The sequence below is a fragment of the Oncorhynchus mykiss genome, chromosome 19, assembly GCF_013265735.2.
Source record: "Oncorhynchus mykiss isolate Arlee chromosome 19, USDA_OmykA_1.1, whole genome shotgun sequence".
Classification (NCBI taxonomy): domain Eukaryota; kingdom Metazoa; phylum Chordata; class Actinopteri; order Salmoniformes; family Salmonidae; genus Oncorhynchus; species Oncorhynchus mykiss.
Window position 1 is genome coordinate 6,206,198 of NC_048583.1, and position 16,109 is coordinate 6,222,306.

A 16,109-nucleotide genomic window follows, 5' to 3' on the forward strand; every position below is an offset into this window, starting at 1 on the left:
TTCCATTTGAGATGGGCACTCCTCTCTCCCAGCTTTCGCTGGATGACGTGCCGGGTTTCACCCGGTTCAACCCGGGCCAGTGTAAAATAACTCTATCAATCGGTAATTTCTCTTGTATTTTCCCATCTCGAGACACTTCATTACCCAGCGTTACCTGGGAGTTTTGACGTCATTTAGATGAAAAAATGGCGGCGGGCAGTAGCTCAAACGTGAACGAAAATATTCCAGTTTTTGAGTATAAAGACATAAACACCAAACCATTCCACGTTGGCTCATTCAGAACCGCATGGCTTGAGAAATTGAAACCAATTGACTATTCCTACGAGGATAAATACGAAGAGAATGAAGATGCCGACTTTGCAAAGGAAATGGGAATCGCACCAGAAACGTTGGATGAACTGAAAGCTATCTGCAGGTTTGTACAGTAAGGGGTAGTTATAAATGTATTTGCTACTCTAGCTAGGTAGCTGAAAATCCATTGTCTGTCTAGTTGACAAGCAGTAACTTCTCAATGTGCTAGTTATCGTTTGTCAATAATAATGTGTTTGTTGTTGAACTTCAGCGTCTGTAGTAGTGGACCAGGGATATAACTTCCCTTTGTTTTTGTTTTATGACGCATTTTAGAATATTGGTCAAAACTAGTGGTATCAGAGATGTTCTGTGAACTTCACATTGTTGATTTTTTTTCTCCAGCGTTGACACTCTTCGGGGTCAAGCTGAAGATGAGCCTCTTGACACCAACGTTGTGCCACCTGACCCCACTCTTCAAACACTAATGTAAAACATTACAACGTTTTTACTATACAAATGATATCCTAGACCATTTCCACATGACAAATGCGCCAATTCCATGTTCTGCAGACAGTTACTCATGAACTGCATTAAAAAAGTGTTGCCTTGTTGATGTTCAGACAGAGGAAGAAGAAGCAGGACTACAAAGGCACCCTGAGGATCGATAAGATAAGCAGAGTTGACCACTACCAAGACGAACTGGTTAGTTATACCCTGTGAAAGTAACCACCCCTTCCGTTTTAAGTCATTTAAGATATATAAACGTATATTTGTTTGAGGATGAATTTACTTCTACCAGGTGTTTGCGTTGCAGACCATTGCACACATTTTTTTTGCCCATTGAATATCATAAAAAAAAAGCCTACAAAAGTTCAAAAACTTCAAGGCTACTTCTTGGAAAACAATGCATCCCTTGAATAGAGTATAACCTGTTGATGTAACCTGTAGCGTGACTGACACCCAGAAGTCTACACACCCAGACCCCTGGGTCATATTCTTCAGTTTGGTGCCAGATGAACACGACCGACAAGAGCTAAGACCCTGTTTTTAGAAATTTGATTGACTTGTGTGTTTGATTTTTCTAGGAGAGCCTAGCGGTGGGGAAAAGGCCTGAGGACCCTGCTGACTTGGTGCCAGAAGGGGAGATAATTTTGAGCATCAACGTTCTCTACCCAGCCATATTTGAGAGAGTACGTGCAGTTTCACTTCTTCGATTCCAAGTCTTTGTGAGAATCACCAAAAGTTGAAAAGCCTAATTCCAACAATCTCCATCATTAAACACAACAATAATGTGCTTTTGTAAGACATGTACATTCTTTGCCTATTAATCTCATTTATACCATGGAATTGTTGAATACCCATTTCTGATTGGCTTAAAGGGCATTCTAGAGCGTGCATTATTTTCCTATAACGTACATTCTCTTCCAGTTTAGGTATGTGAGGCCCCACATGACCCTTCAGATGCTGGGCTCCCATAGTCTGGTGGACCTGAGGGACGCTATCTGCTGTATCAGCGACCTGCAGGTCTTTGGAGAGTTCAGCAACACGCCCGACATGGCACCGGACTTCATCAGCAAGGTGACACGCACACAAAGAGATCGAGCTCAAACCATACTATTGTAATGGTAGGTGGGTGCTTATATTTCCCTGTTTCACACATGTACACGTGTGTATTATACACGTGTGAAATGGAAATGTGTTTTTTGCGTATCCCAACTCCCCCTGAGACGCCCTCAGAGATTGGGGTCACTGCCAGGGGTCAGCCATTATCAGCGGCGACCCTGGAGCAATTAGGGTCGAAGTCTTTGCTCAAGGGCACATAGGCAGGTTTTTCACGTTGTTGGCTCGGGGGGTTCGAACTAGCAGCTGACGCTAGGCTTCCGTCGGAATGTGTATCCATAGTCGGTAGACAGTTCGTCTTAAGAAGTCGTCCCTTACATCACAGAGCAGTGCACAACAAACTAATGAATCCAAATGTTAGATGCTACCACCCCACTTCCAAAACCCAACATTCAGTAGATGTGTAACGGATGTGAAACGGCTAGCTAGTTAGCGGTGGTGCGCGCTAATAGCGTTTCAATCGGTGACGTCACTTGCTCTGAGACCTTGAAGTAGTAGTTCCCTTTGCTCTGCAAGGGCCGCGGCTTTTGTGGAGCGATGGGTAACGATGCTTCGTGGGTGACTGTTGTTGATGTGTGCAGAGGGTCCCTGGTTCGAGCCCGGGCAGGGGCGAGGGGACGGACTAAAGTTATACTGTTACAGATGCCAGTAGATTTCTTGTGCACGGCTCGGTGACGTAAAGGACGACTTCTCAAGAAGAACCGTCTAGTCATCATGGATATACAGTACGTTCCAACGTGGAACACGTGCTGCTACACAGGTAGTCATTGATTGTGAGTCTTGGAGCACATTGACTATGGAATACAATTAGTAACAAATGAGATAATAAGGATGTCTAAGTTGGGAGCTACTCAGCCACACACTCACAGAGAGTATAAGCCTACATAATAGGACTTGATCATCATGTCGGTGTTGGGTGAACCTTTTCACTGTCTGTTTCAGGATCATTTCAAATCCGCCTTCTTCTACTTTGAAGGGGTCTTCTACAATGACATGCGTCACCCTGAGTGTCAGGACATGAGCGAGTAAGTGGCTCTCTCTCTTCTTTCTCGCTTTCTGACATCCAACTGTCATCTGGCTACATTGACTGGACTGACTGAACACTTCAGACTAGGCTTACTTGAACTCACCTTAGCTGATCCTGTGAGAGAACATCTGTGGAAATGGGCCTGTAGAAGCCAGGGAGTAACCCGAAAAAGACAAAAGCCAGGCCTGTATATTGCAGAGACGATACTGTAGAGAGTGAGAGGTAGGGGCAGATCCACAAAGAATTAAGACGATACTGTAGAGAGTGAGAGGTAGGGGCAGATCCACAAAGAAATAAGACAATACTGTAGAGAGTGAGAGGTAGGGGCAGATCCACAAAGAATTAAGACAATACTGTAGAGAGTGAGAGGTAGGGGCAGATCCACAAAGAAATAAGACAATACTGTAGAGAGTGAGAGGTAGGGGCAGATCCACAAAGAATTAAGACAAGTAGAGAGTGAGAGGTAGGGGCAGATCCACAAAGAAATAAGACAATACTGTAGAGAGTGAGAGGTAGGGGCAGATCCACAAAGAATTAAGACAAGTAGAGAGTGAGAGGTAGGGGCAGATCCACAAAGAATTAAGACAAGTAGAGAGTGAGAGGTAGGGGCAGATCCACAAAGAATTAAGACAATACTGTAGAGAGTGAGAGGTAGGGGCAGATCCACAAAGAATTAAGACAATACTGTAGAGAGTGAGAGGTAGGGGCAGATCCACAAAGAATTAAGACAATACTGTAGAGAGTGAGAGGTAGGGGCAGATCCACAAAGAATTAAGACAATACTGTAGAGAGTGAGAGGTAGGGGCAGATCCACAGAGAATTAAGACAAAACTGTAGAGAGTGAGAGGTAGAGGTAGATCCACAAAGAATTAAGACAATACTTTTTTCAGCCATAGAACTCTATATTGGATCGGAGATGGAGGTTTTAGGTGCAGAATATTGCATTCGGTTTGCCTAACTATGACCCAGACTAAACTATATGCCTGGGTTAACCTTGGGGATGTGTCAGCGGAATCAACAGATGTTAGATTGTAATGTGCCACAATCCAGTAATTAAAAATGTCAAACCAGGCCACAAGACCCATTGGAAATAGGAAAAAATGTTCTTCATGCACTTAGCCATTTGCTCAGTATCTGCTATATCTAATGGATATTCATATGCATTTTATTGATGAACTGGAAACAACCTTTTGAGTTTATTTAAGTTTATTTTATTTTTACAGGGACAGTGCACATTAATCAACGTTTCAGTAAAAGTGTCGGTTTTAGCCAGCCGGCTAATTTTCAACCGCAGTCCTAGGGCAGGTTATTAAAAACAATTACAATATAGACAATCATTGAGCAGTGAGCACACGCAGAGCAACATAGAACAAGCAAGACGTAGCACACAGACAGAGCAACATAGAACAAAAAGCAACAAGACAAAATCCATAAAAGCAACAGTGTTTCCACACCTCATAAGCTACAGACAACATGGAAAGCGGCAATACACAGCTAGGGATTATGTTCACATTTCTGATTGGCCTTTAGCCATGTATTCATACATTTTGTGAAAGTGTGATAGGTGGTGCAGTTATGTGTGTCTGATGGCAGTGTATTCCAGACATGGGAAGCTCTCACAGAGAAAGCAGATTTACTAAAGGTGCTTTTCCTTAAGGGAACTATACAGTCACCTCTCATGGCAGACCTTGTGGATCTGCTGCCATATGTCTGGGTTTTCTGTTTAACAAAAATACTGAGTGGAGGGGGAGCCAGGCCATTTAGGATCTTGAATACAAGACGTGTCGGTGTATTGCACAAGATTTTCCCAACTCAGGAGCTCATGCTTTCTGAGGCTGTAACAGTGATGATGGCTATTGGGCTTCCTATCAAGCACTTTGAGAGCCTGTTTGTAGACAGACTGAATGGGTTTTAATATTGTACAGCAAGCTTGGGCCCAACTAGTCAAGCAGTATGACAAGTGGGGGAGTATCATAGATTTATAGTACAGTTTTGCTACCTCCTGTAGTCAAACAATTTCGTATAAATCGGATATCAGCTAGGTTGAATTTAGTTATTTGAATTACCTTTTTCACCTGCTCTTTAAAAGAGAGGTTGGAATCAAGTATGATGCCAAGGTACTTAATCAGATACCACCTGGAGCTTCTCACCTGACACAGACATCTGGCTCAGTAGCATCTGTTACCCTCTTTGTGAAGAACATGCAGACAATTGTTTTCACATTGAGATGCAAACACGAGTCACTGAGCCACTTTGTAACTTGGACCATTACAGTAGTGAGTTCTTGTGCAGCTTGTTGTCTGCTCTTTGCATGCACATATATCACTATCATCTGCATACATTTGAACTTCAGACCCAGTACAGACAGAAGACAGATCATTACACAGGCTGAACAGGAGGGGCCCCAGTATTGACCCTTGTGGCACACCCACATCATGGCTTAGAGTGGGCGACAGCTCATTGCTCACTCCGACACACTGAGTTCTGTCTTCAAGGTATGATTTCATCCATCTCAAGGCATTGGGGGGAAAAATTGAACTTGGACAATTTTGTGATGAGAATCTCATGGTTAACAGTATCAAAAGCCTTCCTCAGGTCTAGAAACACGGCCCTAACAACGCCCCCTTTGTCCATCTTGAACTTCACAATTTCCAAAAGAAAGCAGTTGGCCTTTTCTGTGGAGTGTTTCGCTCTGAAGCCAAACAGCATGGAGTGTAATGTGAAGGGGCTGTTGAGGTGAGCAATCAGTTGTTCTGCTACACACTTTTCAACGACCTTCGACACCACAGGTAGTATACTGATGGGCCTGTAGTTACTCACGTTAGCAGAGTCGCCCGATTTAAAGATGGCCGTTATTATGGCCGACTTCCATACCCTTGGAAACACCCCCAGACCAATAGATGTGTTGGTGACCTTAGTAATTGGGCCAATGAGTGACTCTTTGTAGTTTCTAAGGTAGAGTCCAGCGTTCTTTAGTGAGCTAATCACCTTTAAGCCCAAGTATAATCAAATCATTTCTCAGACAATGCTAGTAAGTATACTGTACAAAAGTATGAACACAACATGTAAAGTGTTGGTCTCTCATGAAACATGAGCTGAAATAAAAGATCCCAGAAATGTTTCATACACACACAGCCTATTTCTCTAAAATGTTGTGCACACATTTGTTTACATCCCTGTTAGTGAGCATTTCTCCCATTTGCCAAGATAATCCATCCACCCACCTAACAGGTGTGTCATATCAAGAAGCTGATTAAACAGCATGATCGTTACACAGGTGCACATTGTGCTGGGAACAATAAAAGGCCACTCTAAAATGTGCAGTTTTGTCACTCAACACAATGCCACAGATATCTCAAATTTTGAGGGAGTGTGCAATTGGCATGCTGACTGTAATAATGTCCACCAGAGCTGTTTAGGGCCGAATTCATTTATTTCAATATGAACTGTAACTCAGCAAAATCTTAAATTGTTGCGCTTTTAGATTTTTGTTCTGTGTAAATTTAAGATGAATTTCCAAAGCGTATTTTCTGGGTGTTGGAGTTCATTTCTCTTCCTCTACTTTCTACTGTACTTTTCAAATTGGACAATAAAGTTGCATTGTACTATATTTCCAGGACCACCATTGAATGGGCAAAGACCAGAGACTTCCCCACATTCCACAAGGCCAAGATGGAGGACACCAGGTTCTACGACCTGAAGGTGAAGGTGGGATACCCCTACCTCTTCTGTCACCAGGGAGACTGCGAGCACGTTGTCATCATCACCGATATCAGGTCAGAGGTCATTTTGTCATCCATATTGATACCTGGATTTTGAGCTTTGACTTGGTATGTCATTTCCCCCTACACTGAGCTCCAAAAGTATTGGGACAGTGACACGTTTGCTGTTTTGGCTCTGTACTCCAGCACTTTGGATTATAAATGATACAACTATGAGGTTAAAGTGCAGACTGTCAGCTTTAATTTGAGGGTACTTTTATCCTTATCGGGTGAACCATTCAGAAATTACTGCACTTTTTGTACGTAGTCCCTCCATTTTAGGGGACCAAACGTATTGTGACAAATTCACGTAAAATGTTTATTTGGTCCCATGTTCATAGCACGCAATGACTATATCAAACTTGTGACTCGACACATTTTTGGGATGCATTTGCTGTTTTTTGTTGTGTTTCAGATTTATTTTGTGCCCAATAGAAATTCATGGTAAATAATGTAAATAGTGTCATTTACAATAAAAGTGACTCAAATGACACACTACATTATTTACCATGAATTTCTATCGGGCACAAAATAATCTGAAACACAACCAAAACAATCAGCATATGCAAGAGCGAATATAGTAGACAGTTGCTGTCAAAAACGGATATGTGCTTTGCTGTGTCCTTTTGGTGGACCTGTTAATGACATCCTCTCTGGATGTTCTCACTTTATTTAGTGTGTCATTAGATAACTTGACAGTACACCTGTTTCTTTGAAGTAAAAAACGCGGAGTGACATCCTCTCAGGTGATGTGCAGTGAACTTGTTGAACTTAAAAAAATGTGTTTAAAGTCAAAATATGTAAAAAAAAAAAAAAAAACTTTTCGGGGAGGCTTGAGTTTGAACTTTTGACAGTTCAAACAGTTAAGTTTTGTAGTGAACTTGTGGAAGTGTTGTGAGCGTGTGACCCCCCCCTTGTAGAAGGAACATAAAAGCAATTTCAAATCACACTTGAAATGCTTGTGTTTCTAGTTCTGACAGTGCAGCAATATCTAACATGTAATCTAACAATTCCACAACGACTACCTAATACACACACATCTAAGTAAAGGCATGGGATAAGAATATATACATATAAATATATGGATGCGCAATGGCCCCGGAGCGACCATAGGCAAGATGTAATAGATGGTATAAAATACAGTTTATACATATGAAGTTAGTAATGCAAGATCTGTAAACATTATTAAAGTGACTAGTGATCCGTTTATTAAAGTGGCCAATGATTTCAAGTCTGTGTAGGCAGCAGCCACTCTGGTTTAGTGATGGCTGTTTAGCAGTCTGATGGCCTTGAGATAGACGCTGTCTCTCGGTCCCAGCTTTGATGCACCTGTACTGACCTCGCCTTCTGGATGATAGCGGGGTGAACAGGCAGTGGCTCGGTGGTTGTTGTCCTTGATGATCTTTTTGGCCTTCCTGTGACATCGGGTGGTGTAGGTGTCCTGGAGGGCAGGTAGTTTGGCCCTGGTGATGCGCTGTGCAGACCGCACCACCCTCGAGAGCCTTGCGGTTGAGGGCGGTGCAGTTGCCGTACCAGGCTGTGATACAGCCCGACAGGATGCTCTCAATTGTGAATCTGTAAAAGTTTGTCAGGGTTTTAGGTGACCTGTTGTTGCGCCGTCTTCACCACACTGTTTGTGTGGGTGGACCATTTAATTTTGTCTGTGATGTGTATGCCCAGGAACTTAAGTTTCCACCTTCTCCACTGCTGTCCCTTCAATGTGGATAGGGGGGGTGCTCCCTCTGCTGTTTCCTGAAGTCCATGATCATCTCCTTTGTTTTGTTGACGTTGAGTGAGAGGTTGTTTTCCTGACACCACACTCCGAGTGCCCTCACCACCTCCCTGTAGGCTGTCTTGTGGTTGTTGGTAATCAAGCCTATTACTGTTGTGTCGTCTGCAAACTTGATGATTGAGTTGGAGGCGTGCGTGGTCACGCAGTCATGGGTGAACGGAGTACAGAAGGGGGGTGAGCACGCACTTTTGTGTTGAGGATCAGCGAAGTGGACAGTTGTTTCTGACATTCACCACCTGGGGGGCGGCCCGTCAGGAAGTCCAGGACCCGGTTGCTCAGGGCGCGGTTGAGACCCAGTGCCTCAAGCTTAACGATAAGCTTGGAGAGTACTATGACGTTGAATGCTGAGCTATAGTCAATGAACAGCATTCTTACATAGGTATTCCTCTTGTCCAGATGGGATAGGGAAGTGTGCAGCGTGACGGCGATTGCATCGTCTGTGGACCTATTGGGGCGGTAAGCAAATTGAAGTGGGTCTAGGGTGACCGGTAAGGTGGCGGTGATATGATCCTTGCCTAGTCTCTCAAAGCACTTTGATGACAGAAATGAGTGCTACAGTGCGGTAGTAATTTAGTTCAGTGCCTTCTTGGGTACAGGAACATTGGTGGCTATCTTGAAGCATATGGGGACAGCAGACTGGGATAGAGAGAGATTGAATAGCCAGCTGGTCTGAGTACGCGGTCTGGGCCGGCGGCCTTGCAAGGGTTAACACGTTTAAATGTCTTACTCACGTCGTCTATGGAGAAGGAGAGCCCACAGTCCTTGGTAGCGGGCAGCATCGTTGGCACTGTATTATCCTCAATATTATCCTAGTTTGTATTATCCTAGTTTGAATGATCCTAGTTTGAATTATCCTAGTTTGTATTATCCTAGTTTGTTTGGAAGCAAGATGTCAGTGTCTGTGACGTGGCTGGTTTTCCTTTTGTAGTCTGTGATTGTCTGTAGACCCTGCCACATACGTCTCGTGTCTGAGCCGTTGAATTGCGACTCCACTTTGTCTCTATACTGACATTTCACTTGTTTGATTGCCTTGCGGAGGGAATAACTACACTGTTTGTATTCGGCCATATTCCCAGTCACCTTTCCATGGTTAAATGTGGTGGTTTGCACTGTCTGTTTGCGTGAATGCTGCCATCTGTCCACGGTTTCTGTTTAGGGTAGGTTCTAATAGTCCCAGTAGGTACAACATCTCCTATACGCTTCCTTATAAGCTCACTCAGACTCGGCATATACTTCAATATTATTCTCTGAGGCTACCCGGAACATGTCCCAGTCTGCGTGATCAAAACAATCTTGAAGCGTGGATTCTGATTGGTCAGACCAGCGTTGAATAGTCCTTAGCACGGGTACATCCTGTTAGAGTTTCTGCCTGTAGGAAGGGAGGAGCAAAATGGAGTCCATCACATTTGCCGAAAGGAGGGTTGGGGAGGGCGTTGTATGCATCGCGGAAGTTAGAGTAGCAGTGACCCAATGTTTTTCCAGCGTGATCAATATGCTGATAGAATTTAGGTAGCCATGTTCTCAAATGAGCTTTTTTTTAAAATCCCCAGCTACAAAAAAAATGCAGCCTCCGGATATATGGTTTCCAGTCTAGTGAAGTTCCTTGAGGGCCGTCGTGGTATCGGCTTGAGGGGGGATATACACGGCTGTGACAATAACCGAGTAGAACTCGGTCAGCAACTGAGAGTCATTATAGGTCGGGTGAGCAGAAGGACTTGAGTTCCTGTCTGTTGTTACAATTACACCATGAGTTGTTAATCATGAAACACAAGCCCTTCTTCCCGGAGAGATGTTTATTCCTGTCGGCGCGACGCACAAAGAATCGACTCTGACAGCATATCCCGAGAGAGCCATGTTTCCGTGAAACTGTATGTTAGAATCCCTGATATCTCTCTGGAAAGCAACCCTTGCCCTAATATCATCTACCTTGTTGTCTAGAGACTGGACATTAGCAAGTAATATACTCAGAAGCGGTGGGTGGTGTGCGCGCCTCCCAAGTCTAACCTGAAGACCGCTCCATCTACCTCTTCTCCGGCGGCGTTGTTTTGGGTCAGCCTTTGGAATCAGTTCAAATGCCCTGGGTGGTTCAGACAAAGGATCCGCCTCGGGAAGGTCGTATTCCTGGTCGTAGTGCTGGGAAGTTGATGTCGCTCTGATATCCAATAATTCTTCCTGGCTGTATGTATGATTTTCTGGGCTAACAATGTAAGGAATGATGCATAAAAAAAACAAAATACTGCAAAGTTTCCTAAGGCCTAGAAGCGAGGCAGCCCTCTCTGACAGCCATTTTGGTCAACCCGGGTAGGTTTGCCTGTGTATAAGTAAGTCTTAGGCTTGTCCTGTGAACACTACGAGTGAGAAGAAACCTCGAGAAAGAGGAACAGAACTCTAAAGAAGAAGAAAAACATGGAGTTGTCACTTACTGACACACACGTGATGACCGTAACATCGAAAGTAGGATGATGCCGGCTTCAACAGAAAAAGGGCTTAGTGTAAATCAGCACTACACAAAATTGTTTTCTACATTTGTGCAGAACCCAAATACTATCCATAAAGGTGCTGGGAGATCAAGTGGTTATGTCTAATGGACAGCTATGGGGTTTGATTACCCAGCCTGTAGAGCGAAGCTCTATACCTTAGCCGAAGAAGAAGAATATACAGACCAAACCTTGAGTGGAATACAGGCTTGAGGACTAGGATGTGTTTCACAAGGTGGTGTGTTATGAGCTGAGAGTTAGCTAAAAAGGTTATTTATACCTTGTACAAGGGGTAGGAGGGTAAGGGTTATTTATACCTTGTAGGAGGGTAAGGGTTACTTATATATTGTACAAGGGGTAGGAGGGCAAGTGGGGGTGTTCGGTTACAGTCAGTCCCAGGTCAAAGACAGACATGCTCTTCTCTAAGAACAGTAATTAGAACAGTCTTTTCATATTGCATAGAAAACTTTAATTGTAATATGTATGCTTACATTTCTGTACCAAAGATTTAAGAAAATGTTATTTACCTTTTAATAAAATCTTTCTCTAGATCTGTCTCTCCCCGCTCTGTTTCTGTCTCTACACAAGAGCCAATGGGTTCTTGGGATGTGTGTCAAATCAAAATCCAATTATATTTGTCACATGCGCTGACTACAAAAGGTGTAGTTCTTACTGTGAAATGCTTACTTATACAAGCCCTTAACCAACAACGCAGTTAAGAAAAATTGGATTTTAGAAAATATTTTTTAAATTAAAATTTAAAAAAAAAAACAAATGTAACCATAACGAGGCTATATACAGGGGGTACTGGTGCGGGGGGGGGGGGGGGGGGGGCGTGTCAGGTTTCAAGCAGGGGTATTTACAAGCAGCGACGTGTCTGCAAGCTCGGAACTCTAGGCGTCTAACAGATAACGCCTTAATGAGTTCAATATTATGAACTTAGGGTGACCCTAGGTTCACAACATGCCTAATGACCTGGGCAGCCACAATGTTTCTGCTTATGAAGCAATAAATGATTGACAGGCTTAAAACCACCTAAAAAATATAATTATACTCTTTAACGATGTGTTCTTTACTAATGACTTAAACAGAATTTTACTCCCTTAATAACCTTTTACTGCAGTGGGCTAAATCAGGGTCACAGGGTGATTTCTTGGGAGTCTTAAACAAATCTACTTTGAAACAGAAGTATACACATGACACACACATTGTTATGGGCTTAAAAAAAAGACAGTTTACTAGCAAATGTATTAAAATGAAACACCTCATTTACTTATAGCAAAAGGGTCTAAATGCTTGAGACTCAATTGAGCTCAGGTGCATCCTGTTTCCATTGATCATCCTTGATGTTTCTACAACTTGATTGGAGGCCACCTGTGGTAAATTCAATTGATTGGACATGATTTGGAAAGGCACACGCCTGTCTGTATAAGGTCCCACAGTTGACAGTGCATGCCAGAACAAAAACAATGCCATGAGGTCGACAGAATTGTCCGTAGAGCTCCGAGAATTGTTGAGGCACAGATATGGGGAAGGGTACCAAAAAATGTCTGCAGCATTGAAGGTCCCCAAGAACTCAGTGGCCTCCATTCTTAAATGGAATACGTTTGGAACCACCAAGACCCTTCCTAGAACTGGCTGCCTGACCAAAATGAGCAATCGGGGGAGAAGGGCCTTGGTCAGGGAGGTGACCAATGGTTGATGGTTACTCTGACAGAGCTCCAGAGTTCCTCTGTGGAGATGGTTGTCCTTCTGGAAGGTTCTCCCATCTCTGCAGCACTCTATCAATCAGGTCTTTATTGTAGAGTGGCAAGACGGAAGCCACTCCTCAGTAAAAGGCACATGACAGCCCGCTTTGAGTTTGCCAAAAGGCACCTGACCATAAGAAACAAGATTCTCTGGTCTGATGAAACCAAGATGGAATTCAGGACAAAGAGTTCAGTGTCACATCTGGAGAAGCATGGTGGTGGTAGCATCATGCTGTGGGGATATTTTTCAGCGGAAAGGACTGGGAGACTAGTCAGGATCGAGGGAAAGATGAATGGCGCAAAGTACAGAGATCCTTGATGAAAACCTGCTCCAGAGCGCTCAGGACCTCAGACTGGGGCGAAGGTTCACCTTCCAACAGGACAACGACCCTAAGCACACAGCCAAGACAACCCAGGAGTGGCTTCGGGACATGTCCTTGAGTGGCCCAGCCAGAGCCTGGACTTGAACCCGATCGACCATCTCTGGAGAGACCTGAAAATAGCTGTGCAGCGACGCTCCCCATCCAACCTGACAGAGCTTGAGAGGCTCTGCAGAGAAGAATGGGAGAAACTCCCTAAATACAGGTGTGCCAAGCTTGTAGCGTCATACCCAAGAATAATTGAGGCCGTAATCGCTGCCGAAGGTGCTTCAACAAAGTACTGTGTAAAGGGTCTGAATACTTATACAAAAAAAAATATTACATTTACATATTTTGCAAACATTTCTAAAAACCATTTTGGGGTATTGTGTGTAGATTGAGTGGGGGGAAAAAACATTTGATCAATTTTAGAATAAGGCTGTAACGTAACAAAATATGAAAAAAGTCAAGGGGTCTGAATACTTTCCGAATGTACAAAAAGTGTTAATTTCTAAACGGGTCACCCGATATGAATGAAATTAAGCTCAAATTTAAGTTGACAGTCTACACTTTAACCTTAGTCATTTAAATCATTTAAAAATCAAAGTGCCGACTACAGAGCCAAAATATGTTGCTGTATCTATGCGAAATCAATGTGTCAGAAATCGGTTCACCTTACTCATATCGGTACTGTGAAGAAGGCCAGATTTCTGGTAAGACAGCAGGTCAGGGGAAAGTGCTGCCCTTTCTAGATGAATAGGATAAAGTCATATCTTTGATCAATTCACTCACATGATAAAGAGCCTTGAGGCTTTCCAATTGATCTATATTGTAGGTCAGCCTTTTCAGCTTTCTGAGACTGATTTGATTTAAGTTTTAGCCTTCTTCTGACTGGTTTTCTTTGCTGGAGGCACTAACTGTGCATGAAGGCTGGTTTTGTGGCGTGATGTTTCCAAGAAGGCCTCAGCCTCAGTGCTGCCAGTAAAACTGTTACAAAACTGTGCTGGCTCAGATATTTTCCCATCACTTTGTCCTTTTCAACACAGTTTTTATTTATTTAACCTTTATTTTGACAAGGAGTCAAGGCTGAGATCAAGGTCTCTTTTCCAGATGAGCCGTTTTAATACAGTACAGAATACACATTCATTCAAAAAGAATTGTGATAGTGTTTTGCTTTTCATGTATTGTTGGGTTGTTTTAAAATACACTGTTCACTAAAAGATCCCCTAAGAGCCATCACATGCCCTAGACCAGTGTTTTCCAAACTCTGTCCTCTGGACCCCAACGGGTGCACGTTTTGGTTTTTGCCCTAGAACTACACAACTGATTCATCAACCTTTTGATCATTTGAATCAGCTGTGTAGTATTAGGGCAAAAAACAAAATGTGCACCCCTTGGGATCCAGAGGACCGCGTTTTGGGGGAAAAAGTGCCCCAGGCCTACAGCACAGGGGTCAAGCTCATTCCACGGAGGACCGAGTGTTCGCTCCTCCCTTGTACTTGATTGATTAAGGTTAGCAATTAGTAAATAACTCTCCTCACCTGGTTGTTCAGGTCTTCATTAATAGGAAAAACAAAAACCAGCAGACACTAGGCCCTCCATGGAATGAGTTTGACACCCCTGCACTGAGGCACCAATTCATCATATTTGTGCATTGGAGATCATTCCACGCTAAAGGTGAAAGGTTCCAGCCACTGTGGTAGATGTGTAACAAGGCTTGGTTTGGTTTCATTAGTGTGGACATGGTATGTTTTATTTTATCCCTGCTCAATGTTTCCAGACTGGCTCATAAGGATGACTGCCTGGATAGGAAGTTGTACCCTCTCCTTACCCACAAGCACAGGGTCATGACCAGAAAGTGCGCTGTGTGTCACGTCTACATCGGCAGGTGTGTAGAAAAAATATCACCATTCTCTTTTTACATGACCTGGCCAAAAAAACATATCCCTAACAATTGACTGTACATTAGTTTAAATTCATTACAAGTTGTCAGTGTACTAATTTGACTTTTTTTTCCCAGATGGTTAACCACAAATGATCCATTTGCCCCAAATGACCCGTGTCTCTTCTGTGAGCGATGCTTCCACATGCTTCACTATGACGAGAAAGGAAACAAACTAGGACAGTTCCTGGCCTACCCTTATGTGGACCCTGGGGCCTTCAACTGAGACCGTCCTGTTTCTCCCTCCTACTGCTGTGCAGTATTAGTAATGGCACATAGGGCACATTTCTGTTGGCATTAAAGCACTTTATTTACTGTTCTATTTGTCTTGGGATTCATGATCACATGGAAATGTTTTTGTTGTAGTCATAGAATTGTAAAGCTCATAGACTGTTCATTTCGGATAGATGAACCTTCAGTGGTGAGCTGGTGGTGTCACCAGCTCATGCTACTCATGAGAAGTTCACTTGAATGATTATAGCTCGTACGAAGAATTGGTTTCACTAATTAAAGTGGAAATCAGTGGGACAACACCCTTCTGTCTTCTACCTCTGGATAGGGATATCACGCCCTGCAAAAGCTCGAGTGGTGACTTGGAAGGGCACTCTAGCAACATCTTGATTCAAAACACATCAATGGAATAATCTTAACCGATCTGTTAAGCTACTGATGGCCATTTTAGACCGGAAAGCTCAGATCTGAGGCTAATAGTTTTCCGTGTGACCTGTTGACTTGACACAGTACTATTGATAGAAGCAATTTATTTGAATGCGTACAGATGAGGTCAATTATATTGGCGCCACTTGTACTTTGCAGTAGAGCAGAATGTTCTGCTTTCTCTTACCCTGTAGGCACCTGCAACTTACTACAGGTGACAAATGACTTAATGAGACTCATTGCCTCCAAATGAATGAATTTTGAATAAGCTAGTCTAGGCCATTTGACTTAAGTGAAAAATATTAATTTTGATTTGGTCCTGTGAAGTGTAAACAAGTTATTAATTTAAATGTATTTTGAAGTGAATCATGCAAGGGTGCCAATATTTAACCACATCTAACATGAGTACTCATGTTTCAATAAACAAAATAACTG

General features: G+C 43.1%; 1 protein-coding gene across 1 annotated transcript; it reads left to right on the top strand.

Moving 5' to 3' along the window:
• Nucleotides 1–95: 95 nt before the first annotated feature.
• LOC110497332 (snRNA-activating protein complex subunit 3) lies at nt 96–16,105 on the top strand. Its single transcript, XM_036954094.1, has 9 exons — nt 96–415; nt 694–777; nt 912–993; nt 1,377–1,481; nt 1,720–1,869; nt 2,854–2,936; nt 6,556–6,714; nt 14,856–14,963; nt 15,096–16,105. The coding sequence occupies exons 1-9, from the start codon at nt 186–188 to the stop codon at nt 15,241–15,243; spliced, it is 1,149 nt and encodes a 382-aa protein (XP_036809989.1). The 5' UTR covers nt 96–185; the 3' UTR covers nt 15,244–16,105.
• Nucleotides 16,106–16,109: the final 4 nt, after the last annotated feature.